The sequence below is a fragment of the Lepidochelys kempii genome, chromosome 5 (assembly GCF_965140285.1).
Source record: "Lepidochelys kempii isolate rLepKem1 chromosome 5, rLepKem1.hap1, whole genome shotgun sequence".
Classification (NCBI taxonomy): Eukaryota; Metazoa; Chordata; order Testudines; family Cheloniidae; genus Lepidochelys; species Lepidochelys kempii.
In genome coordinates this window covers 128,957,935-128,982,609 of record NC_136384.1, presented here as the reverse complement: position 1 = coordinate 128,982,609, position 24,675 = coordinate 128,957,935, and the positions used below count along the sequence as shown (strand labels likewise).

Here is a 24,675-nt window from a genome sequence, read left to right as displayed (position 1 = left end):
GTTGTGATTAGCTATTAGTAGCATATCTATAAACCCAATGGGATTACATGGCACATAAGTATAGCGGCACGTGTCACCAGTGTCTGGCAGGGCCCTACATTAATCGGTTCGATTGGAAACCACAGCCTAAGTGGTACATTTTTTACAAATGCTTATAATTTGCAGAAAATAATCTCAGACTTACTTGTCCTTAAATAGCTTCTTTATTTCTATTAGAAGAAAACATAATTATTGGGTTGTGCATTTGTTTCAGGTACCCATCCTTTTACGGCCAAGTAACATTCTGGTTACATAATACCTTTGTGTTGCAAAGAACAGTTAACTGCCATATATATATATATATGGGCACTTATTAACTAAACATTTCCTTTCCACAACATATAAATGTTTCACATCCCCAGGAAGTTGACCAAATTCCTGGGAGCAGGGATTTGTTCATGGTGTCTTAGATAATGCCTTGTGCTTGAATTAACGGAACTTGTTATCTTGACACTGTCTGGCGTGGAAGAAGTAGCTGTGTGTGGTCTCTCCAGGGTCACTGCTGAGCGCCAAGACCGGTACTCACAGTGAACCTAAATGTAATGGCTGAAGAATTAGCTCCGAGAACAACCATTTGTTCTCTTTCTAGAAAACAGGCAAATATTTAGAACAGTGCTCGAATTAAAGTGAAGCTTTTAAGGTCCCGAATAAGGTGGGAGCGGGGGTGCTCGCTGTGGGACGCACTGAACAAACAGTAAGGTAAGCCCTGCCCAACAGCGATTACAAAGGGCAAGAAGGGAAATAGAGGCATGGAACTGAAGGAGCTTGCCCAAGGTTACCTAGAACATCTGTGTCGGAGCCAGAACTCCTGACTTCTCGTCTAATGCATTTTCCGTTAGAGCACCTTGCCCCCTGAAAAACATGCCCCAGTGAAGGAGCAGCATATGCCTGGTCTCTGGTTCAATCCCAATGGAGATGGTGTTACAGGAACAGGAATTTTACAGAGCAGCTGGGCACAATTTGTATCTATGCACCCCGGCTCCACGGGCTACTCATTTGTGGTGCCCCATGGGCAAAAGCCCCCCTAAAGGCTACAGAGGGGAGGCAGGACTGTAGCACTAAGGGACTCTAAGAGGTTGAAGAAAGCATTCCTCCTGCTGGCCTTTGTGGAGCTCTGGGAGCCTTTGTACTGTCCCAAACTCTCTAACCGTGTTTAAGTGCCAGCATCTCTCGCAAGCTGCTTGTTACCAGTGCACGCAGAGCTCTGTGGAAACAGAGGGCAAAGACTGCAGAGGCATTTTCCTTTTCTCCAAGGAGCGCTCAGGGATGGGTTAGCCTGCAGTAAGGCACAGCAGAATGCCTCCACATGCAGCTGACTGAATCATGGCTTAGGATGTATTCTGTGCCCTCGTCTCTATAGTCGTCGCTCCGCTGGCTGGGAAGGCTGCACCCGTGTCTTCCCTGGCGCCTCTGCGGTGGCTGCAGCAGCGAGGGTGCGAGAAGAGAGCAACCTTTGTGCTCAAAGAAGCAAGGGCTGCAGTTGTACCCCCCGTGTAATTGTGCAGTACCTTGAGGCCAGACATCCATAGTTGCAATGTACAGATAGGGAGGAGCCACAGTCTTGTTCTCTTTACTTCAGTACATAAAGGGGCGCCTGTCCATTGCTCTAGGCTCCCCTAAGAAATTAGTAAAGCCAAAGCTCCCTCCCCCACAGTTCCGAAACCCTGAAAAGCTCATCTCTGCAGCAGCCCATGAAACTGCGGAGAGGCCCACATCAGCACTGATCCATAGAAGGGTGTAACATCCTCCACCTGAAATCAGCAGCCGCCTAGGGGAAGCAGCAGGTCCCCCCATGATGCTCAGGTGGGAATTGCAAGAAGCTAAAAGAGAGACTAAGGCTAAGGCGGATACAACCTTTTTTTCAAGCATCTTCTGACTTCATCCTACTTTGAGTAGCTGTGAAGCACCAACAGGTGAAAGGTTTTAATAGGTACCCCGAGTGAGGCGAAAAGAGACTTGAAATTGGCTCCATTGCAAATGCACTGGGGTCTTGGTATGACAACCTGGGAATAGTGTGTTTGGGATGACCCTCCTGAGATAAAGTCCTCATTTTTATACTAATTGTTTTGTGTCTTAGCCGCTGACACATCACATCTATTGGAAAATTAATGATATTATATTCACCACAGGTGAGTGAGTGACTTGAAGAGGGTCCATGTGCATGTCTGCTGATTCATGAGTTTTTGATTAACTGTCCCTGTTTTCCCCCAACACATGTTAAAGAGGCAAGCAGAGTGGAATGTGACAGAGGTGTCCTTACTCTTGCTTCACCAGACCTATTAGCCCTCTGGCCTTCTTTTTCCATTATGCAAAAGCTGTGTTTGTATTAGTGAAGCAGGCAGACACACCACTATGAGGATTACACTTGGTTTTTACATAATGGCTTAGCCAAGATTAAGGGTCTTATTCAGGCACACCAGCGAAAATAACCAATTAGTGACTTTGCAAATTCATTATTTAAGGGCAGCCAGAGGGCAGTTCACACAACACTCTTCAGCTGACCACTGAGAAACGGACTGACTTGGAGGGCTGCAGCTATAATACCCCAGCAGGTAGGTGTCTCTCAATAAAGAAGCAAAAAAAAAAAAAAAAAAAAAAAAAAAGGAGTACTAGTGGCACCTTAGAAACTAACCAATTTATTTTGAGCACAAGCTTTCGTGAGCAAAAGAAAAGAAGCAAGTTAGCATCTCAGGAAACAGCTTCTCCTGCCACGTCTTTCAGCCTACTGTACTTGGCATCTTACGTGAAATATTCCTCAGAAAACTGCAAGTTGCATTTGCTGATATGTTAGTCTAGGTGTAACTTGAGTTGGAAAATAGTTAACTGAGCATGTCTTTGGGACAATCTGGATGGTAGCTCAGGCTCTGCAGGGATAAGATTATGAAGTTTCAAAGATCTAAATGACTCACTGTTGGATATCGTGGAAAAAGTTGTCGTAATAGTAATAATTAATCATAATAAAAGGATAATCACGAAAGACTTTTATCCCCCTGTAAGCATTTAAGTTTAATGTGGATGAATTCTGATACGCTAAGCAGATAATACAGCTGGGGATTACTCGGCAAAATTGTGGTAACATTCTACAGGCAGGTCAGTCATCCAGCATCTGAATATTGTCTCTCAGATGTGAGGTGGTGAGACTATAAAAGGGATTAGTATAAAAGTTAAATTCATTTCATGTTTTAATAAGCCATTAGAGAACATCTGGTTAGGTTGTGAGAACTCTCATGTGAAAGGTAATAACCCTGTTGGACATAGAGGTGTCCCAGGGATCGATGGTCCTAAATATGTAAAAACAATTTAATTCTGAAAAATGAGGTTTCACTAAGAGCTCACTGGAACACGTTAATCAGAACAAAATATTAATGGAAAAATAGAAAATGTGAGTTACTCGCTCCATTTTCCAGCTAGATTCATAGCAATAAAATAGAGCTGGCACAAATGCCAGGATTTGTGACAAGCAAAATACTAATTTAGCAAACCAAAAATTATTGTAGGTGTAGTGATGTGCTAATCAGACTTGTATTAGGCATTTTAACTTGGCCAGGTTTCTTAAAGAAGGATTTATTCAATATTGTACTTAGAGTAACATGACAGGAAACAAGTTTAAAAATGTGAAGCGTGTAATCGGTATTTATAGCACTAGGTATCCCAATTGTTGCATGCAGAAACAGGCATTTTACTTTAAACTTGACCTTACGTTTAATAACTACCATTGTTTCCATCTTAGTGAATATCTTAATGCAGGTAGAAAACTCACGATTTGCTGATAAAAATGAGATTGATGCCCTCTTCCCCAGCCCAAATGCCATTGACAAGAATGTGGTGGGTCGCACCATTAATTACACAAAGGTACAAACCACACAATCGTTTACATTAAAAGAGGACCATTGACTATGCTCCCGCAGAAGTTGGTATATTTCAGATGCTATCTAGATTATTTTTTGGCCTTCGATCAAAAACCTTCTTCAGATTTGTGAATCTGCATCTGTATGAAACTTTTCATGTTTGCTTTTGTCTTCCAGAATGACCTATGCACAGTATGTCTTCCTGGCAACACTCCTCTCTAGTATTGAACACTGCCTGGCTCAAAGCTGTACAGTGGATTCTTTCTCTGTGAAAGACAACTTCGATCCAAAGAGGGTAATTATCACAGCTTCATCTACTGTTCACAGTGTGGCAGTAGAAGCTGCACAATTTACATCACGTTTTTAATGTGCATAATGTACTAATTCAATGCAACATGAGCTGGGAAATTAACCTCTTCGCTTTAAAGGTAAAATATATTCTTTCCAACACTGTTTCCATAGTTTGCTGTTAATTCACCAGATTCACCCCCATTGCCTTGGTTAATTTTCTCACATAAGGAAATTTGTTTGACCTAAAAAGAAAAGGAGGACTTGTGGCACCTTAGAGACTAACCAATTTATTTGAGCATAAGCTTTCTTGAGGTACAGCTCACTTCACGAAAGCTTATGCTCAAATAAATTGGTTAGTCTCTAAGGTGCCACAAGTCCTCCTTTTCTTTTTGCGAATACAGACTAACACGGCTGCTACTCTGAAACTTGTTTGACCTAGTAACAGCTGTTCAATTGCTGGAGGTCCAAAAGCTCCCACTCCCAATGTGCTGCCATTAATGGCGCATCCTGACTCTAAATACACAGGACAGTCATTTCCCCCACGTTAGCGGTATGGCAGATTTGCTTCCTTTGAATCTAGACTACACTAGTGAGCTGCAAATCCTCACTGAGGAATGGACCTTGGGAGCTGGAGCTGCCGCACAGCGAATCAAAGGGAGATAAATTGGTCTTTAGAGCAGCCCCATTGACATCAGACATCAATCTGATACTCATGAGAGATTCTGAGACTCTGGTTGAATTATGGTAGCAAATAGGTTTCAGAGTAACAGCCGTGTTAGTCCGTATTCGCAAAAAGAAAAGGAGTACTTTAGGCACCTTAGAGACTAACCAATTTATTTGAGCATAAGCTTTCGTGAGCTACAGCTCACTTCATCGGATGCATCCGATTGGTTAGTCTCTAAGGTGCCACAAGTACTCCTTTTCCGGTAGCAAATAGGACCGCCTCTAGATAACATCCATTGGGACAGAAACAAACAGAATCTGTGTTTGGATGTGGCCAGGGCACCAGCCTGGGACTTTGGAGGTGGAGGATGCAATTTCCCTGCTCTGCCACAGACTTCCTATGTGACCTTGGGCCTCTGTGCCTCATTTCCCTATCTGTAAAATGGGGATAATAGCTGGGGGGGGGTCACAGAACTGGAGCGAGGGCAGAGGTGAGCGCAGGACCGGGGCTGGAACTGCTGGGACCTTCCTTCCCAGCCTGGTTCTGGCTCTCCTGATCCCCCGACAAATCTACCTCCTAGGAGTGGTGAGAGAATGAATACAATTGCAAATGCTGAGATACTACAATCACCGGGGGTCACAGAAGTACCCCAGGCTGTAGACTATTACATTTGATCATAACGTTCCTGCTCTGCTCCAGTTTGTATGGGGCTCCATTTCCGTCACTAATCTGAATTGATGACATTTTGGATCCCTAGGACAGCGAAGGATTAAGGCAGGATCAAACAACCCCGCTAATCCACCCTCCCCCCATGCTAAAACCACTTTGCAGCTCTCCTAAGGAAGAACCTCTTCCAGAAGGGGCCTTTAGTGGCCCACAGAAGGGTCAAGTACGGCTGACTTGTTCCCTCCCCACTTCACTGCTAGACCCCCCCCACCTTGGGTTGGGCTGTGAGAAGCAATGGAAATACTCATATGTGTCCATATGCATCAGCTCTGGGGGGCTTGGGGAGAACTCGTGCTCTGACTAAAGGCTGAGACTCCCCCTGATGTATCTGTTCCTGAGTTACAGGCTCCATTTCAGTCTCTAACAGCATGTGACGTTCTAGATCACCTGGCCTCTTAACTCCATACATTCCTTTTACAGACACAAATGCCCCCTAAATGTCCCAATTTTCATGAGTGCCAGAGCAGGGGTGCAAGACTTTACAGTGTAGGCAGATGTTTCCCTTCTGTTTGTGTTCATCTTTGTGCATTACTCCTGTTAGTCCTCTGTGGCTAACTCTTTGTGGATCTGACCCTGCTGGAGTAGCTTCCATTGATCCCCTTTCGTTTTCAACACATACCATACTTGGTCTTCAGTGATGCTTTTCCTGGGCATTTTCTTCTTGCTCAATCAAATATATACACACCACCACCACCACCAAACTGGCCTCCTTTCCTCAGTTTCTAATGAGTAAGCTTAATGTTTTTTGTCTCTCTGCATAGGAACTTTAACAAGCGTGAGGGCTTCCAGCAAACTATCAAATTCAGTCTCTTTCAGTAGTGACACATGTCACAATCTTTTGGTTATTTAGTGAAACTGTGAAAAGAGATGGAATTTCCCATCAATTTATGAATAGCAAAGTGGTCCCTAAAACCTTCATGCAATTTGCTCTAACTGGGTCACTTGTTGCAAAGAGGCCAAGGACTGAAAGGGAACAGAGGATGTGCTACTGTTTGATTTACAGCCATGCTTTGTTTGGGACACGGCTGAGACATGTAAGCAGGGCAATGTAGGGAAGCTTACGCTGCTGCTACCTGCACTGTAGATGACTGGGCCTTCAGCATCCACGGTTACCAGCGCCTGTCACAAGGTCAAAGGTGAAAATGAACAGCAGAACCGTTCTTCCAAGCACCTAAGAAATGCACACACAGGCTTTTCCCTGGTTTTTATAGCACCTTTCTAGCTTTCTGGCCACCAGCCTGCTGCAGTACGGGTGGTTACAGATGCCTGATCTTCATTAATTGGGATATTTTCCTTTAATTTCAGTATGCAGGGAAATGGTATGCCCTAGCAAAGAAGGACCCAGAAGGCCTCTTCCTTCAGGATAACATCTCTGCTGAATACACCATTGAGGAAGATGGCACAATGATTGCATCTTCCAAAGGCAGAGTGAAGCTCTTTGGGTAAGTGCTTGGCGAACACTCCACTCGTGTGCCTGATCGAATGCACTAGTCTGCCTTGTGACTGGGAACGTATCTGAGGTACATGACATGAACTGGTTACCCTGTTCAAGGAGGAAAATCTAATAAAGCTCAGTATGTTAAAACATCAAACCTTCTGCTTCTAGGGTCCTGGCTTTATTTTCTATTTAGGCCACCAGTGATGATGAGTTCAAAGCCAGCCTGGTCTCTTTTGTGCCATCACACAATCACCATGTATCTGACAGTCTGTGTTCAGAGGCCCAGGACTTGAAAAGCTATGTGTTCAATAATGGTAACAAGTCAATAGGCCCAGATGGAGTTTCTGAGTTTTAAGGAAACTAAAGAAAAAAAGAGCTGCGCTATTAACAACAACAACAAAAAAAAACAACCCTAAAAACAAGTACTATATTCAAGGTTTGACAACGTTCAGTTGTTTATTCAAATGGAGGTCCTAGGAATTATACCTCAGGCATAGCTTCTTTACAAAGAACCATGGCTAAGAAAATCATTAAATGTAGAGTGGCAAAGCATTCCACTGAGGGTAAAGTCAAATAAATCAATGTAGCTTTTGGAAAGGCAAACTGCTTCTAATTGGTTAGATTTACCTGAAAGATTTGGTGGTTGAAGGAACCAAGTGGGTTTTATGTTAGTGGATTTTTCCACCTGACATTGGTTCGTCTTCTGTGGAAGACTCAAAAAGCCCTCAGATAATATGGGCGGGCACTGGATAGACAGATGGAAACAAATCTAAGATTTTTACCCGTCACCCATGGCTACTGTAAGGGATTACAGCTTGGTTGAGAGACTAAACTGAGGAGAAATAAACAGCTTTCTCAGTGTAGAAAGAAACCCCCGCAAGACCTTCTATATACTAGCTCCAGTTCTGTTCAACATTAGCTAACAATATGGAAGATGGGTGCACTGAGGTGGTAAAACTCACTGATACAAACCTTAGGTTTGTCAAGAGAGACAAATGGGCAGCACTCCAGGCAGTTTGAGAAAAAGGCCAGGTGAAGTTCAGTAGACAAGTAGTAGGTAATGCATGTGGGAAGGAAGACATTCAGCTATTCAGGGTTGTCGATTTTGGGTAGCCTCCCAAGAAAACCAGGAAATCATCTGTTGCCATGAAGGTATCTGCTTCATGGCTGAAGTTATACTCCTTGTATTCAGTAGGCTTGGAGCATGCAACTTCATCCCAGTGTAAATCCAGCTTTGGGACGAGGGACTAGGATCAGAGAACTCCTATCCCAGAGGGAGGGTGCAGCAAATTCTCCCCGCCTATGCTCAGACACTGGACAGTTTAGTCAGGGGGTTCATGGTCGCAAACCAGGGGAAAAGCTAGTGCAAGTCAGCCATTTGCATGGTGGCCATTAATTCCTGCCCAAATGAGCAGTAAAACCTACTCCCTTCTGAGGTGGCACCTCCACTAACAAAAGGATGGGTGCACAGCAGAAAGGAAAACCGGGGAGAGCATTTAGTAGGGAGGATGCAAACTGTTGTAGCTGGCAGAGGACGGTTACCCTCCCCAACACCTTGTCTGCTCAGAATGTGTATGGGGCGGGGGGAGGCGAGTGTGAAGTGAAGGTATCTGCCCTGGGTCTGAACTGCAGGGAATGTGACTTGGAACCCGCTCTGTGGCCCTGGCTGTCCAGTCCCTTGGCTCTTGCAAGTTCCTTACCCTGCTTTCCCCATCTGACCACTACTGTCCCCGTTCTTGGCCCTGGTCAGCCTCCACTGCCCACTTGGACATCCTGTGGTAACCACACAGACCATGTGAAGGACAACCGAGAGGAGTGATATGGTGGGATGAAAGCTTTGGCATCTGCCCAGGGGTCTGTCCTGGCAGGGACATATCTGTTCCGTCTCACCTTGTTGATTGTCAGGGCTGAGGTGACACCTGGGGGAAGGGCCTCTGCAAAGGTTGCAGGGGGTGGGTACAAGTGACACATCTCCACTCATTGTGAACCCTGTCGTATGGCCCTGCCTGGCATCAAAGGACTACGCTAGACTACCTTTTCCCCAGGAAGGCCAGACCTCCCTAGAGGCTGCTGTGACTTGCAGCTGGTCTCTGCATGCTGAGTTAGCCCCAGACGAATGTGCTACCCATGACTTGCTCCTCCTGCACTGCTCAGGCCTCCGAGCTCCTCCTCCCGTACGCCACATCCTGCTGCTGTTCCCTCTCACTTGCAGAATCTGAGTGTCCAGTTGCCTCCCCCGACTTTGAGCAGGGGGTTGGATTAGATGACCTCCTGAGGTTCCATCCAACCCTGAGATTCTATGACTATCGCAACAGCCTGCTCCCGCCAGGCTCTGCGAGGTGTAGTGGACAAGAGCACTCCCGCTGGCCAAATCTCCCCCCAGTGTGGAAAATGGGGAGCCAGAGAAGAAATGCAGCTTCTGGTCATTTTCAATGCTCCTCTCTATGAGATCACATCTCTGGTGCCCACTCTGCCAGCCACACCATTCTTCACTCTCCAGTAATCCATTCCTCCTATAGCCCACTGGAATTGTTTTCATGGCTCTCCTTATATAGGGAATTCCTGTCTTAAACTAGTCCACAAGGCTGCTACCCTCCCCACCCTCAAATTCCTCCTTGAGAGACACTACTTATGATGCTCAGCTGAAACCAACCATCTAGTGATATACCTTTGAATGATCGAGGGCCTGTAAGAGCTGCCTGCAGCCTATACCATGCCCTGTATTTATATTGCCATTCACCCTTGTTCTCTGCCTGCTTGAATCCTCTATAGGAAGAAGTTATGCTCTTTGAGCAGCGACTCTTACTGCTATTTTCTCAGCGGCATGTAGCACAGTAGGAGTCTAATTTTGTCTGAGCCATACACCAATACACCGAATGCATTTCCTGCCATTTCTGGATGCACACGATTTACTATGTGGTGTGGAGGTGGGTAGCAGATGCATCATCTCTCTGCACTTGCATCTGTGCAGCCCACGACTCGTTCCTGCATCGCGATTGGGAAAGGATCACTGTGCTAGGACGTGGAGTGGCTTTTACTTAATGATGAACTATTCTGAAATGGGAACAGTGCCCATGGCCCTACTAAGTCTGTCAGAATTAAGTCAGGTACCTGTACGAGTCCTGAACAGGGCTGTTATTTTGTGCATTGAAACATACACACTGTAGATTCCCATCCTCAGTATCTCTGCTCCTGTTTCAGATTCTGGGTGATCTGTGCTGATATGGCTGCTCAGTACACAGTCCCAGACCCCACCACTCCAGCAAAGATGTACATGAGTTACCAAGGTCTGGCAAGCTACTTATCCAGTGGAGGTGAGTGAATTTCATCACCTTTGGTTAGCTGTGTTGGTTTGTAGCTCGTTGGTGTCGAGGCCTACGTGTTTCAGTGGATGAGCTGCCAAGACCGTTGCACTCATGTGGGACATTGCAGGTCACACAGGTTAGAGTGAAGTGCGTGAGAGCTGGGGACAAAGCATTGTTGACCGGGGGGAATCTGGCTGTGGAATCTGCTTTGGGAGACAACTCCAGAGGCTGATCTTTGGAGAATACTGCAAATCCTTGCTTCACAGTGCTTCTCTACCATAACCAACCCCTCGTCCCCAAAACATGATGAGAAAGCCTACTCCAAGAAAAAGAGAGCTCTCTACCTCCCAAAAAGAGACGTGCCAGAAACTCCCTTAAGGACCAAACTATTACTAATCTATTTCAGAAAGGTGGTTCACAGCACAAAGCTGTAGCAATACAGTTCTGGGCTGTCTGGACTTGGGAAATGATGTTTTTCAGGAATTGGAGGTGTGCTTGCTCCTGTTACCCTCTGCAGGCCTTCCCCACGCACAGCCTGATAACTTGGGCTGTGCACTGGGGGAGGGATTTGACACTTACCCCCATATTCTCATACTGGCAGGAGGCCAAAGTGGCTGGGTGGGTGGTGACAGGAGGAAAATTGTATGGTTGTCCCTTAGCTGCCCTCGGGATTGAGCCCCACTCCCCAGGAACTTTGTGTGCCAGCCAGGTGTATACACCTGCCTAATTCCTGCATGCACCTCCCATGTCCCTTCCCCTGCCAGAGGACTCTCTGCAGCTGTGGTGGCTGGACAGGATTCCCCATTAGTGAGTGCTGAAGGAATATCTGTCTAGTGCACCGGTAAATAAATTACATCAAAACATCCTGGATGGAAGAACAAAGCTGTAAAAACAGGGGCAACATTTTAGAAAAACTCAAAACCTAGACAGTGTTAGGCAACATTAATATAGTCATTACAGCTGGTCTACCTGTGATATATTCCCAGACACACACCCCAGGATGAAATGGAGTTAAGGCGAGAGGACATATCACTAACTTAGGTTAAACTAAATTGCAGGGATATTGTAATTATCCCAAGACCAAGTGTTATCGACTTAGGAAATTCAGATAAGGTTGAGTTGTTAAGAAATCCAGACGTGTATTTCCATAACTGTACTGCACGGGCAGCCAGACGCCCTGCACTCTACCAACAGACCCTTCAAACTTCCCATAGAGTTAAAGCTCCCTTAATTTCTTACTTAGGTTACGTTACGTTTCTTTTCTTTTTTCTTTTCTTTTCTGCTAGGATTAATTGTCCCTTTTTCCCTGTTACGCTCCATAACTGAAAGTTTTTCCTTCAGCAAAAATGCTCCTGTGCTGTAGTGACACCATACCAAACTTATTTTGCCTTAACTGTCGTTGTGGGCCCAGATTAAACTGATTATTTTTTCTAGATAATTTACACCTCTTCATTATTTCCTCCTCACGGTGTCATGACCGGGCAGGGATAAGGTTGCTTGGGCGCCCTAAATTTGCACTTCCATACCCAAAAGTGTTCAGATTTTTTTCTTGAGTGTTAACTTTGTGGGCTGATAACACTTGGTTTGGAGATTATAACAGCCCAGCAATGCAGTTTCCCTAGACTGATAATAAGTACTAAACCTTAACTACATTTTTATGTTGCTCATCTGGGAATCTCCTTGCTTTTTAAATTGAAAATGTTACCTCTTGCACGCCACTCTCTGTTATCCTATACACACACTCTAATTTCCCTTCCCTGCCCCTGATGCACCCGTGGAGTTGCTCTGGTGCAACAGGTACCTTTTGTAGAAAATTTTTTTTTTTTAGGATTAATCACAATATTTGCCACTTGTCATCACTGCAAAATCTGTCAAATTGCCCATTTCAGAATGGTCACCCTTTCCCATTGTTCTCCACATGAGTGAAGCAATAGCTGCCTGATGGTGTCCCCTGTTCTGTAAGAGATGCTGTCTCATTAACAAGCAGAGCTGAGCACAATTTAGAATTTCGACCGCACAGGAAATTGATATTTTGCATTTGGTTTTTGTGCCTAGTAGAGTGAAAAACCAAAGTGTTAGAATGTCTTGCAGAATGTGAAGTTCTGAAATTGCAATATGGAAATATTAAAATGTTACATTTGGTTCTGAACAAGTTCAACATTAAGCTAAGTTGTCACATTGCCTCCTGGAAGTTGTCCTTTGGATGACTCATACTCTCATTGCTCCCTGACTGAACTACATCTTCCTTGATGCCTTGACCCCAATGGAGCATCACGTGACATGGTCATAGGAGAGATCTTGGTACATCATGGGAGACGCAATTAGTCAGTGAGCCCCAGCCCACAGGGAATGGGGGGCATGAATCACTCTAAGAACAACTCCCATGAGGCACCACCGCACTTTACGCAGATACGCCATAGCGTCAAGATGATTCGACACCAATATTACTGTTTGGTTCAACAAACGGAAAAGTTTGTACTCAGCTCAAATCAACCAAGAACAAAATGTTTTGATTTTCCACTAGAAAACTGCAAAACTCTGGCAAAATCTAACTTTTTCCATAGGAAACTTCAATTTGGCAGGAACCAAATTTTTCCAGCAAATTCCTTTCAATGGAAAACTGCAAACCATATCTGAGGAGATGGCAGCCATTTTGACAGAGGGCACGTTCTTCACTGAATTCTCTGTGCCTACCATTGTTCCCTTCAGTCTCTGCTTTAGGAGAAACTTTAACTGAGAACAGAAAAAAATTACTATGGAACCTAAAAACAATAAATATAACTCTATATACTCAAGATTCCAGTATGTTTTAACTGAAATTTTTTTTAAAATGGGCTAGTCTACGATTATTAGTGGCAAAAAAGTCTGACACTGGATTCTAAATTTCTTAAAGGGCCCATTTTAATGGGGAAATTTCCAGAAAATTCTGTGCTCAGCCAAGTGCTATAATTTAGGGGAAGATATAACTTCTTCTTCTATGCTGAAACTCCACTTCAAGTGCAAAACTCAACTCATCCTAATTACAGAATCACTGCTGCCACTTCAGTAGTTAGTGGACCTGCAGTGGAATTGCACAGAAAATTCCAGGAGCTGGCCTAATCCATAGAAGGAGAAACCAAATCCTTTCTGGGACTAATTTGTTTTAATGGAGCAGTCTTATAAATTTTTATTACTTTTGGGCAAATTCTTGGACTAGAATTCTTGCTGTTCAGGCTCTATGATAAAGGCAGACTTGTGTCACAGGCTGTATCTGCATCTTGCTACTGTTCCTAACTTAAACAAAACACTTTGACTTTTCTATACTGTCAGCTGGTAGAACTGAGGGTATTACAATAGCACCCTTCTCAAAATGGCCACAAACTGAGGGCAGTTGTGCCTTCAATCCCCTGGAGAACAATGGGTGATGGCAGTCATTTGGAGAGAGGGCAGTTCTTCATGGAATTCTGGAATTGATCATTGTATCATTCGGCTTCTGCTGAGATACGACTAATGGGAAAACTTGACCAACCTCTCCATTTCATCCAAACCCATTGAAATCTTGTGCCTGGCCTCCATTTAAACTCCTCTTGTAGGATTAATGAAAGAGGCTGGTTTGGTCTGTTAATCAGATTAGAGGCAAAGTCTGACAATGTGTGCTAAATTTCATAAAGGGGCTGTTTTTAATTTGAATTGCTAAACTAACAGATGTTCTAGTAAATACATAATTTTTCTGGGTCATTAGTGAATGCTGTAATGTGAGAAGATACTAGATCAATTCCACTATACTTTCCATACATAAGTAAGTTTTGCAATTATAGCGGGGATTCAACCTCTTAACTATAGAGTATCAACCAATGACTCCATAACATATGGAAGAACCTCACTAATTTCAGTTGCATAGCCCACTGGATTCAGGAGTTTTCAATTAAGGGCTCAATTCTGCATTCCTTATTCGCACAAAATTCCTACTGAAATCAGTTCTGTGCATGCTAAACAGTATCCTTGTCAGCAAGTTAAGGAAGTATGGCCTGGATGAATGCACTATAAGGTGGGTAGAAAGTTGGCTAGATTGTCGGGCTCAACGGGTAGTGATCAATGGCTTCATGTCTAGTTGGAAGCCGGTGTCAAGTGGAGTGCCCCAAGGGTCGGTCCTGGGGCCGGTTTTGTTCAATATCTTCATAAATGATCTGGAGGATGGTGTGGATTGCACTCTCAGCAAATTTGAGGATGATACTAAACTGGGAGGAGTGGTAGATACGCTGGAGGGCAGGGATAGGATACAGAGGGACCTAGACAAATTGGAGTATTGGGCCAAAAGAAATCTGATGAGGTTCAATAAGGATAAGTGCAGGGTCCTGCACTTAAGACGGAAGAACCCAAAGCACAGCTACAGACTAGGGACTGAATGGCTAGGCAGCAGTTCTGCGGAAAAGGACCTAGGGGTGACAGTGGACGAGAAGCTGGATATGAGCCAGCAGTGTGCCCTTGTTGCCAAGAAGGCTAATGGCATTTTGGGATGTATAAGTAGGGGCATAGCGAGCAGATCGAGGGATGTGATCGTCCCCCTCTATTCGACATTGGTGAGGCCTCATCCAGAGTACTGTGTCCAGTTTTGGGCCCCACACTACAAGAAGGATGTGGATAAATTGGAGAGAGTCCAGCGAAGGGCAACAAGAATGATTAGGGGTCTGGAACACATGAGTTATGAGGAGAGGCTGAGGGAACTGGGATTGTTTAGTCTGCAGAAGAGAAGAATGAGGGGGGATTTGATAGCTGCTTTCAGCTACCTGAGAGGTAGTTCCAGAGAGGATGGTTCTAGACTATTCTCAGTGGTGGAAGAGGACAGGACAAGGAGTAATGGTCTCAAGTTGCAGTGGGGGAGATTTAGGTTGGATATTAGGAAAAACTTTTTCACTAGGAGGGTGGTGAAACACTGGAATGCGTTGCCTAGGGAGGTGGTGGAATCTCCTTCCTTAGACGTTTTTAAGGTCAGGCTTGACAAAGCCCTGGCTGGGATGATTTAATTGGGGATGGGTCCTGCTTTTGAGCAGGGGGTTGGACTAGATGATCTCCTGAGGTCCCTTCCAACCCTGATATTCTATGATTCTATGATTCTAAACATGGAGAATCAGGACCAAAATAATTAAAAAAAAATACTAATTGCAAAAAAGCCCATTGCTTAGGCAATTAGTTTTGTTTTTAATACTTGATCTCTAGCCAAGTTAATGAAAACCTAGGGAAAAAACTTACAACATATACTATTGTAATAAACTTGTTTGGCATGATTTGGTGTGCAGATTAGAAAGGCTCAACTGTGTTTCATCAAACAAAGCTATCTTTCAATTACCCCATGATCCAAGAATAGTCCTGTGCAAAAAGATAGTTTAATGAGGCTTCCGTGAATCTTCTATATCCTAAGCCCCAGTTTTATTCCCAATGGTGTTTTGGACAGACTTCAGTGGAGCAGGTCCATAAAGGGGCCAAGGAAAAAAGTTTGGTGGTGAAAACCATTGAAATTCTTCCCATTCCAGGTAGAAGTTGAAAAGGGATTTTATAGTTGAAGGTCAGAAAGGATCATTATCATCTAGTCTGACCTCCTGTGTACCACAGCTAATAAGGGGGTGGACTGCATCCAGCTCGATTCCTGGCTGAACGGGAGCGTTTCTCACAGAAAGACATTCCATCCAGATGTCAGGACTCTGAGTGGTAGAACCCTTCATCCCTTGGGAATCTGTTCCAGTCCTTTCACTCCACTCATACATGTGCGCACACACTGTGAAATTTACTGACTTGCCTTCCCACCACTGATTCTTGTAAAGCTTGAGTTCGCTGGCCTGCAGTGCTCAGACATCTTCACCTAGGTAGCTAACTACAGCCCATGACTAACGAGGTGTTCTAACATTTCAGGGGACAACTACTGGGTGATTGACACCGATTATGACAACTACGCCATTACTTATGCCTGCCGCAGCCTGAAAGAGGATGGCACTTGTGATGATGGATACTCCCTTATCTTCTCACGCAACCCTCGTGGGCTCCCACCAGCCATTCAGCGCATTGTGCGTCAGAAGCAGGAAGAGATTTGCATGTCTGGCCAGTTCCAGCCAGTGCTGCAGACAGGTACGCTAAAATACTAAAAGTCTCTTACTGTAAGAGTCAGACGCATATTTCCTAATACAACGAAGTCATTGCAACCTAATTAACAACTCTTTTGACAGCACTTTTGTGTGCAATATTAAGTAAGAGTGTCGCTGCAAAGTGAAAGACTTAGAAGTTAAAAATGCCAGATTTATGGTTGTGCAAACTTAAATCTGCCCCTCATTCCCATCCTATGCAGTAATGAAGCTGATATCCTGTGGAAAAACAGGATGTCATGTCATTAGAGCATCCTAGTGGACACATACAAAAGGACAGATTTAAGGTTGCCTGAGCAACGGGAAGTCTGGCATTTCCTAACGTTCAAGTGTTTGACTTGGCCACCTAAATAAAGTCCTTCTAAGTTAGCTGCGACTCTCTGCCTGTACAAAGCAAAAAGGTAGAAACAGATTCCAGTACTTAACAGCCTCTCCCCATCGTGAGGCGCCAGCAGGGTTTGAAGCCTGGACCTTCAGCACAGACTGCTATAATTAGAGCTGTGCTTCTAACTGCATTAGCTGGCTGTTTCTCTGGGTGTGTTAATGAGTCATGTGCTGGATCTAGAGGGTGCTTGGGGAGCAATCTCACCTAGTTCTCTGTCCTTTGAGCTGGGGAAGTTCTAGCCCCACACAGTGCCCATGGGGTGGGGGAACTGGCCCTTCGATGCCATGTGCTGGAGGCAGGGGGATTTCTTGGTCGGGAAGTCTGGCTTGGTTACCCCCCTCCACCAGAGGTGTGGAACTTACTAACCTATGTGTGGTGCATGGCTACTGAGGCAAAGTGCTGAGTGGGGAGGAAGCCCAGCTCTGTGCACTTCCATCCTCCCAGCCCCACAAAGTCCTGCTCTGGCAGGTCTTGGCCCTTCCCAGCGCAGTGTGTGCTGCAGACCTGGCTCTCCAGAATATTGGGTTGGGTTATTCTGGCTTGCTGTCTGAAACTCTTCTTGAAAATGGAAAGGAGAGGGAAAGGTGGCAAGCAGTTTGTCTCCCCAGAAAGCTGAATAGGTTGAAGACAAGGTACTTCAGTAGCCAGAGTGTTATTCCTGTCCTGCTTTTCAAAGGTCTGCTGCACACAATGAAGTGGGTGAGAGCTTTCCAGTCAGAAGGATGCAAGAATCTCTTAAAATGGAAAGTGTTAGATAACCTAAATATAGGGGGACCAACCAGCTCCCTCTTAAAAATAGGTGCTTCATTGAGAGTACAGGTCCCAACATGCATTGCTTCATTAACTGACAGTGACAGGACTGATTCAGTCACAAAGTAAGGAGCTATCTTTGGGCTTGGTCTTGACTTACAGTCCTTACTCAGGCAAAACACTATTGACGTCAACGGGAATTTTGCCTGGGTAAAGTCTGCAGGTTCAAACTTTGTAACAGTGTTAAGCTGCCCAGGTGTGAGTCGAGTAACAAACAGAAACAAACTGTGGGTACACAGCAAGAAAGCAGGGAAGTGTTAGTCGGGTTCACACAAAGAGCTGACCCAGAGGCTTCTGGCTACGTACGCTCATTGCTGGCTGTGGCTGAGAAAGGGGCACTGGTTACCGGGCAGGATGTCTGGTGCTAAATTGATATACTAGGCTGAGGTTATGGCCCTTTGTGGCTAAGGACTGCTCTAACATATTATGTGGTAAAGACATGCACAGAGCAGGATCCAGACAGTGCAAGTGAGAGTTTTGGACACTAACCCTGAACTCTATTTTATGAGTACCCCCAAATTTCTGCAGCTGTAGCTGAACTGAGGATTAGAAATGTAGCAGAACACTGTGATGATTCCACACATTTATTTGCATGGAATGGAAAAAAATGAACTAAAGTTTTCTTTCTTCCTTTCCTTCCTTTTGCAGGTGCCTGCTAAGGAATTACACCTGTGATCCTATTTTTAAGACCTGAAACTAGATCTCTGGGTCTTGAAGTTGTCATTCTCTTAAAAATCAAATAGTTTGGACCAATGTTTTTTTCCTGAAAAACATGTTAAAATGTTGTTTTTTTTGTAACCCAACTGCAATTTTCAAAGGAATAACATTAATGTGATGTTTTTAAAGAAACCTCTAAACATGAATTTTGCTATCTACTGCCTGTCTCATTTAACCTACCCTCCTATTTTAACTTTTAAGTAACAAAGCCTGATGGGCCAAGAAGTCTGATGTGAGATTGATATAGTGTGATCCTCTCATTCCAAGTTAATATGGTAGAACATTTACTGCTAGTAAATATTAGTGCTGAATGCCCCAACCGGGGTTGGGGTCCCATTGTGCTGGGTATTTCTAGTCAGACAACTGGCATCAAACAAATTCAAACTAAGAACACAATATAGGATCACACGAGAGGCTGGCTTCCTAAAAGCTCAGAATAATGAATCCCTGGTTCCTCTTAAGGGTTGAACAAGCTCAGCCTCATCAAAGCCCTGTGCAGCTGCTTGATCCAAGCTCCTGGCTACTAGTCCTAACAGTAGGTATCAAAATTCTTCCTACCACCTTCCTCCACCCTCCTGTCTCATCATCTGGGGAACAATAGGTTTTGTGCCAAGGAGTTGCTTTTGTCTGTGCAGAGAGTCAGAGAAGTAATGGGAAGTAGACCGTTCCTCTTAGGAAGATGGGGGTGGGGGTGAAGGGGGGCCTGAAAAGGCATTTCTCAGTCACACAATTCCCTTTCCATGGGACATGACTGATCCTCAGATGTTAGTGGTTTTCTGTGAAGAAAGCTAAACCCACTGACTTGATATACCACCACATTATGCTGACTTGTGCAATCCTTTAGCAAGGGCATCTAGTAATTAGTTGGGATAAGACTGCAGCTAAATCAAAGTGCATGGTAAAATACTGGCACTGCCTAGCGCTTGGCAAATGACTGACTTTTCAGTTTGCTGGCAATTGGGAACAATTGGGGAAAAGTTTGGTTGCAAATAGCATACCAATTCCTGTTAAAGGCTCTTCTAGCTTGAGTGTGGATAGTGCACCAGGAATGTGGTGAGCTCTCCTTAAAGGGTAAGCGGTTTGTTCTCCCCAAACCCCTAGTCTGCACTGCCTCTGATATTTAGCTGTAATAGACGTATGCTAGTTGAGGATAGCAGTCTGCTCACTGCCCTCCAAAGGGAGTCTTCAATTGTCAGGAAGGGGAGAAAGATTGGTAAAGGTCATGTTTATAGCTATGGGCAGTATGAAAACTGGAGTATGAAATGCATAGATACCACTGACCGGAAAACAATTTAGATACACACTAGTAACCTGTATGTAAACTACTGTCGCGTGTTCTGAATAAATGTACGCAGTCCATCTGGTCATGCTGGACTAATTCAGTAGTCAGTGGAATGATTTAACACCTTGCTAATCACCTCTCTGTCCTTTTAGATAGTATCAGGGATGAGTTGTGTCAACTTAGGACTCCATCTCAATTGATTAGACAAGCTAAAGTCTTAACTAAAGGAAGTTTAGCCTTTGGCGAAGACCCTTGGACCAATATACCACCTTCTGGAAAACGGGGATCTTTAATGCTCATACATAATTAGGACCTGGGTATGGCCCAATTGCTGTATTGAGTATGGATTAATTTCTTAGACTCCCAGTGGTTGGTAAGAGTTCAGTCTCCTACACAGTTACAGCACCTGGAAAATTATCACCAGTGGTATTAGAATAAGAGACCCAAGGGGCACTGGAGGAACAACTGCAATTTATCACAAGTCCCTTTATTAATAAATCTGCTAAGCAGATAAATAATCCCACCAACACTGAACTACCTCAGCAGACCGGGAGCGAGAACAAAGTGTTTAGTCCCGTGATTGGCATTACTTACATCTCCCAGGCCACAACTGAGCCCCAACACTCGACTGCACCCGGTGAGCACTGAGTGCCTGCTGTGCCCTGCAGACCCCCTATGCCAGGGGCCAGGACTTGAGGCACCAGGGGGCCATTGCAGCCAGAAGCAAGGGCTGTCAGTGTCCCAACAAGGGACACCCACCCTTCACATCCAGCTCCACCAGCCATCTAAGCCTGTGGAAGGGGGAGACTGGGAGCCTATGCATTATTGTTAGTGGGCACGTTTCAGAGTGCAATGGGATGGGTCAGTTATTTGACATCCTGGAGCCAAATCCCTTTCTAGTCTTTTAATTTATCCCCATCCTTTACAAGAATCAAACATTGTTTATCCTTCTCTACTGTCTTTGATACCCCCCTCACAATAAACCAGGATGTCCTAGAAATCACAGCAGTTGTCTGTGCACAAAGAACCTCACACCCACTGCTCTTATGGTGAGTCACTGAGGCCCTGGGGAGGGAGGAATATGGGTGCCACCATCCTGGAATGGAATTCCGAGGAATTCCCCAGGAGCCTACATTATAAAAAGCATTATAGGAAGAGTGGGTAGCAATGCCTATGGTGAAGGTTGCTGGACACTTCCCATTTTAGTAGCCTGTTTTCAGTGCTTTTACATTTTACCCACCTGGACTGAAATTTTCCATGCAGCAAAAGCTACAGTAGTATGTTTGAAGTATGGTAACCCCAAGCCTGAGCTTTCAGAGCTGCTAAGCACCTGCAACTCCCATTCAGGGCTCACCATTCCTGGAATCCCCCAGGTCTATAAGCCAGGAAGCACTGGGGGAGGGGAAATTCACTATAGCTCTTAGCAGTGTATAGGATGGAGGAAATACTAGAGTAACAGTTCAGGATAGAATTTCAAAGAGCGGGAGCCTGTGATGGATCCTTACGGGAACGTCATAATAGTTTCATTATTACAGAACTTATAAAGAAAAAACACCCTATGGAATTCACTGGCTAAGCCAGCCTTCCTATAAACACTGAACCAGCCTATGGCATTATACACCTGCTGTGGCATTTAGCTAAGGATTTGAAAGACACTTGCCCGTTGAAGTAGAGTAGTCTGAGAAGTACTAGCTACTCCATCTGTGGATTACAGTCAAGCTCCTAGAATTCTATTCCTTGGTCAGCAGAGGCTGAGAGATATGGGAGTGAGCTGCCCTCTTTCCAAGTGGCTACCATTTCATCGTCACGGACTTGCCAACTTGCCACAGCACAGGAGGCCCCCCACCTCCCTCCAGGCAGATGCTGCTTTGCTCATGCTGAGAACAATGAATGGCCATTTGGAATGTGGGCCATTCTTCATGACAAACTTTCAGTTATGGAAAACAATGGCAACTTATCATTAAGTACCTTTTCAAAAGCTTCCAGAGCTACTCAAGTGGTCATACAGGCAGGAGGGAGGTATTCGGCGGTAAGTATGTATAGCTAGAGGTGCAGGAGGGGGAGGGATTTGGGTTGTATGCACACAGAGGTGTATGGCAAGAAGGAAGAGGCAGGAGTATTTTAAGGTATGGAAGTGCATAGTTAGGGCAACCACTCAACTTTAATTTTGCCCTGTCAGACTCCTCTAGCTTCCCATGGAGTTAACTCACTGAACTCTTGTGCAACTCTTGAGCAACACTTTAGTTTTTTTCAGTGTCAGCTCCTCCCTATTCTTAACTTAAATTCTCCTTCAGCTGAAACCATGGCAAATGCCTACCTTGATTAAGGTAGTGTAGTGCTTGCAGCCCCTGATAAGATAATTTATTTTGAAGGCTAAGAGTTGCCCCCTTGGCATGGTCTCACTCTCATGGTCTCACTTCAGGATGCAGAATTAAGGTGCCTTAACTATGCATTTCTATTAACATTGTTGGATTTCTTTTAAGTTTAATGGTAACTGTCTTTTCTGGTTTTGATGATCTGTATGGGAACAAGTATAACATCCCTATAGCGTATTTTCCTCTGAATTACTGAGACCTACAGCGATGGAATGCTTACACGGTATTATAATGTTCAGCTACTAGGTGGTCTCATGTATAACATACCTTTCCTGAGCTGGGAACAGTCAGACCTGGCAGTGCATTGTATACTTAAGAGAACACATCTCTGGTATCTCTCTCCATGGTGGAAGTGCTGTAGCCAGTCCATATCTTGTACAAGAGTCTGCCCTGCTAGTAGAGGTCCTGCAACCTACCGTATACAAGGAGTACATGACCTCTGCTCTCAACCATCTTAACTCCATCTTAGTGGTTGTTACCTAGGCCTATAATCAATGAAGTAGCGATACAAAACACATATCCGGGGGTGCTGGTGGGGGGATTGCTGATGATAGTGACACAATCCTGACACTCAAATGTGGAGGTGGACCAATCACCCTTGAATCCACAATGCCAAATGCTTCCTCCAACTTACTGTACAGCTGATTTCATATTGCAATTCAAGTATGCATGCTTTGTTATGCTGGTGAGGTATTTTATATCATCACAGAGAATATGTTCATAACAGAGGCTTGTTCCTCCATTGTAAAATAGTCTAGCTCTTTTCACTGCAGTGATCTTTCCCTCTCTAAGTACTTTGAAAACACAATACAAAGTGCTCCAATTATGAGGGGCCAGATTAAACCCACAAAGCACTTTGAGTTATAAAATAGTCATTAGCATGTGCACTGAAGTCTCACCTAGAACTGTGCAAAGTAGCAGATTTTTCAGTTTGGGGGCCACACCAAGTTAATCTTTCAGATCAAGGTCAAACTACACTTTGTTTTGTTGGAGTTTTTACCTTTTTAAATAAAACTGAAGCAAAATTCAGAACAAAGTTGTTTTGAATCCAAGTCAAAATGTTTTGTTTTGAAATATGTTCGGTTTTTTGTTTTCTTTTCTGACCAAAACAATCTGGCAAATTTGACAAGAATTCATGCTATGTTTTGTTTGACCCAGATACCCATTTTTGGTATTTTGGTGAAAAAATTTAATCTGACAACTATTGCCCAGCTCTACTGAACTCAATATTCATAACTCCTTTGTTTTGTGTGAGGCTATAATCTGCTGTAAAATACACCATTCCAAGTGTACATTTTCTAGTTAAAACATGTCCATTACCAGCCATCTGTCACATTCAAAAGCATGTAATGCCCAAATCTGATAAATTTATAAAACCCTCTAACTGGATCCTCTCTAACAAACATTTTGCTGGCCATGAGGATAGCCATGGCCCATGATTTCTGTCACAAGGCCTTGGTTTGTTTAAGGCAAGGAACACTGGGGGTTGTAGTCAGCAGCATGAGCATGTGACTGGAAGGAAGCAAGGCCTGCTGGGAAGAGGGAAGTAGGATTTAAAAGTGCAGTGCAAAGGAAGGTGAAGTGAGAACAGCAGCTGTCTGGGGATACTCTCCAGGGACCCAGGTCTGAGCTGGCGCTATGGGGCTCCCTGCTGCAAGGGGCCGAGACAGGGCCTGAGAAGACCAGTGGGGGGGACATCCAGTGAGGGAAGATGGCTTGAAGGTGGCTTCTGAGCAAAAGGGAAAATGAAAGAGGCCAGGGTCTGTGCTGGTGATGCCCTGCTGGGCAGGGGCAAGGTATCCGCGGCCCTCTGAGGCAGAAGGACTTTGCTCATGCAGGCAAGGGCCCAAGAGTGAGCAAATGGCTGCCTGGAAGCTGCTGCACAAAGGGGTGAGCAACATTGTACTCCCTGCTATAGAGGGACAACAGACTGCACTGAAGTCCCAGAATCCTCCAGGGAAAGGGACTGTACTAATCCCTGGGAGCCAGGGAGAAGAACTCCAGCCCCAGGAGGGCAGAAGAGGCTGTTGCGTTCACTCATTGGGCAGTGTTCAGCCCAGCAGGAGCACAGCCGGCCAGTATCCCACATCCAACCAGTACTGCACAGTCGGTGAGGAAATTCAGACCCAGCCGCACCTCCCCTCACAGGAGAACACTGTCCTCCAGGTCCAGGGGCATGAACTATTGGCTCTGACTCCATACATTGACACCAGGCTCCTGTTACCCCCAGCATTCGGGCGGACTAGCTCTATTGCAACCACTTGAGTTCCACCAGCATATAAGAGGCCAGGCCAAGGCCCAGTTATTTCTTCTTCACTTTTAAACACTGTTTGGGACGATACTTGTCTTCAGGCTCCAAAGGGTTAGCAGCAAGAACAGGAGTGCAATGTTGTAGGCTAACCCACTAATTCCCTTACTGGTGAGGCTGGGATTTCATCATAGGGTTGTTGTTTGCAGCACCATAACCCCACTCTGCTATGTGCTGAAGACAGATGCAGATTTCTCTCTGATTGTTGGGCAGTTTTGCACTCATGCAAGAGCTTCAATGTACTGCACAGGAATGGAGAAGAGGCCTGGCTTGCTCCAGTAGTCGACGGCACGCACTCTGTAAAAGCCCGAGACCTTGGTTCCTGCCAACAAAAAAGTTAAAGTACAGTCACTGCACAAGACCAACATCTGCTG

General features: G+C 44.8%; 2 protein-coding genes across 6 annotated transcripts in view; one reads left to right on the top strand and one right to left on the bottom strand.

Moving 5' to 3' along the window:
- Positions 1–4,065: 4,065 nt before the first annotated feature.
- Positions 4,066–16,427, top strand: LOC140911978 (purpurin). The gene is made up of 4 exons (XM_073346136.1): positions 4,066–4,182; positions 6,874–7,010; positions 10,208–10,320; positions 16,198–16,427. The coding sequence occupies exons 1-4, from the start codon at positions 4,066–4,068 to the stop codon at positions 16,425–16,427; spliced, it is 597 nt and encodes a 198-aa protein (XP_073202237.1).
- Positions 7,437–24,675, bottom strand: part of IDUA (alpha-L-iduronidase) — a 105,335-nt gene continuing 88,096 nt past the window's right edge. For 4 of the 5 annotated variants that reach the window (XM_073345818.2, XM_073345814.2, XM_073345819.2 and 1 more), the window contains one exon: positions 7,437–24,623. In XM_073345818.2, the coding sequence (XP_073201919.1) occupies positions 24,523–24,623 (101 nt within the window). In that variant the 3' untranslated portion in view covers positions 7,437–24,522. The remainder of the gene's footprint in view (positions 24,624–24,675) is intronic. The other variant, XR_012159156.2, reaches the window with a different exon arrangement.

Coding starts and splice junctions, on each gene's coding strand:
- LOC140911978 (XM_073346136.1), top strand. CDS start 4,066: ATGACCTATGCACAGTATGTCTTCCTGGCAACACTCCTCTCTAGTATT. Junction 4,183..6,873: donor ACAACTTCGATCCAAAGAGG/GTAATTATCACA, acceptor CTTTAATTTCAG/TATGCAGGGAAATGGTATGC. Junction 7,011..10,207: donor GGCAGAGTGAAGCTCTTTGG/GTAAGTGCTTGG, acceptor CTCCTGTTTCAG/ATTCTGGGTGATCTGTGCTG.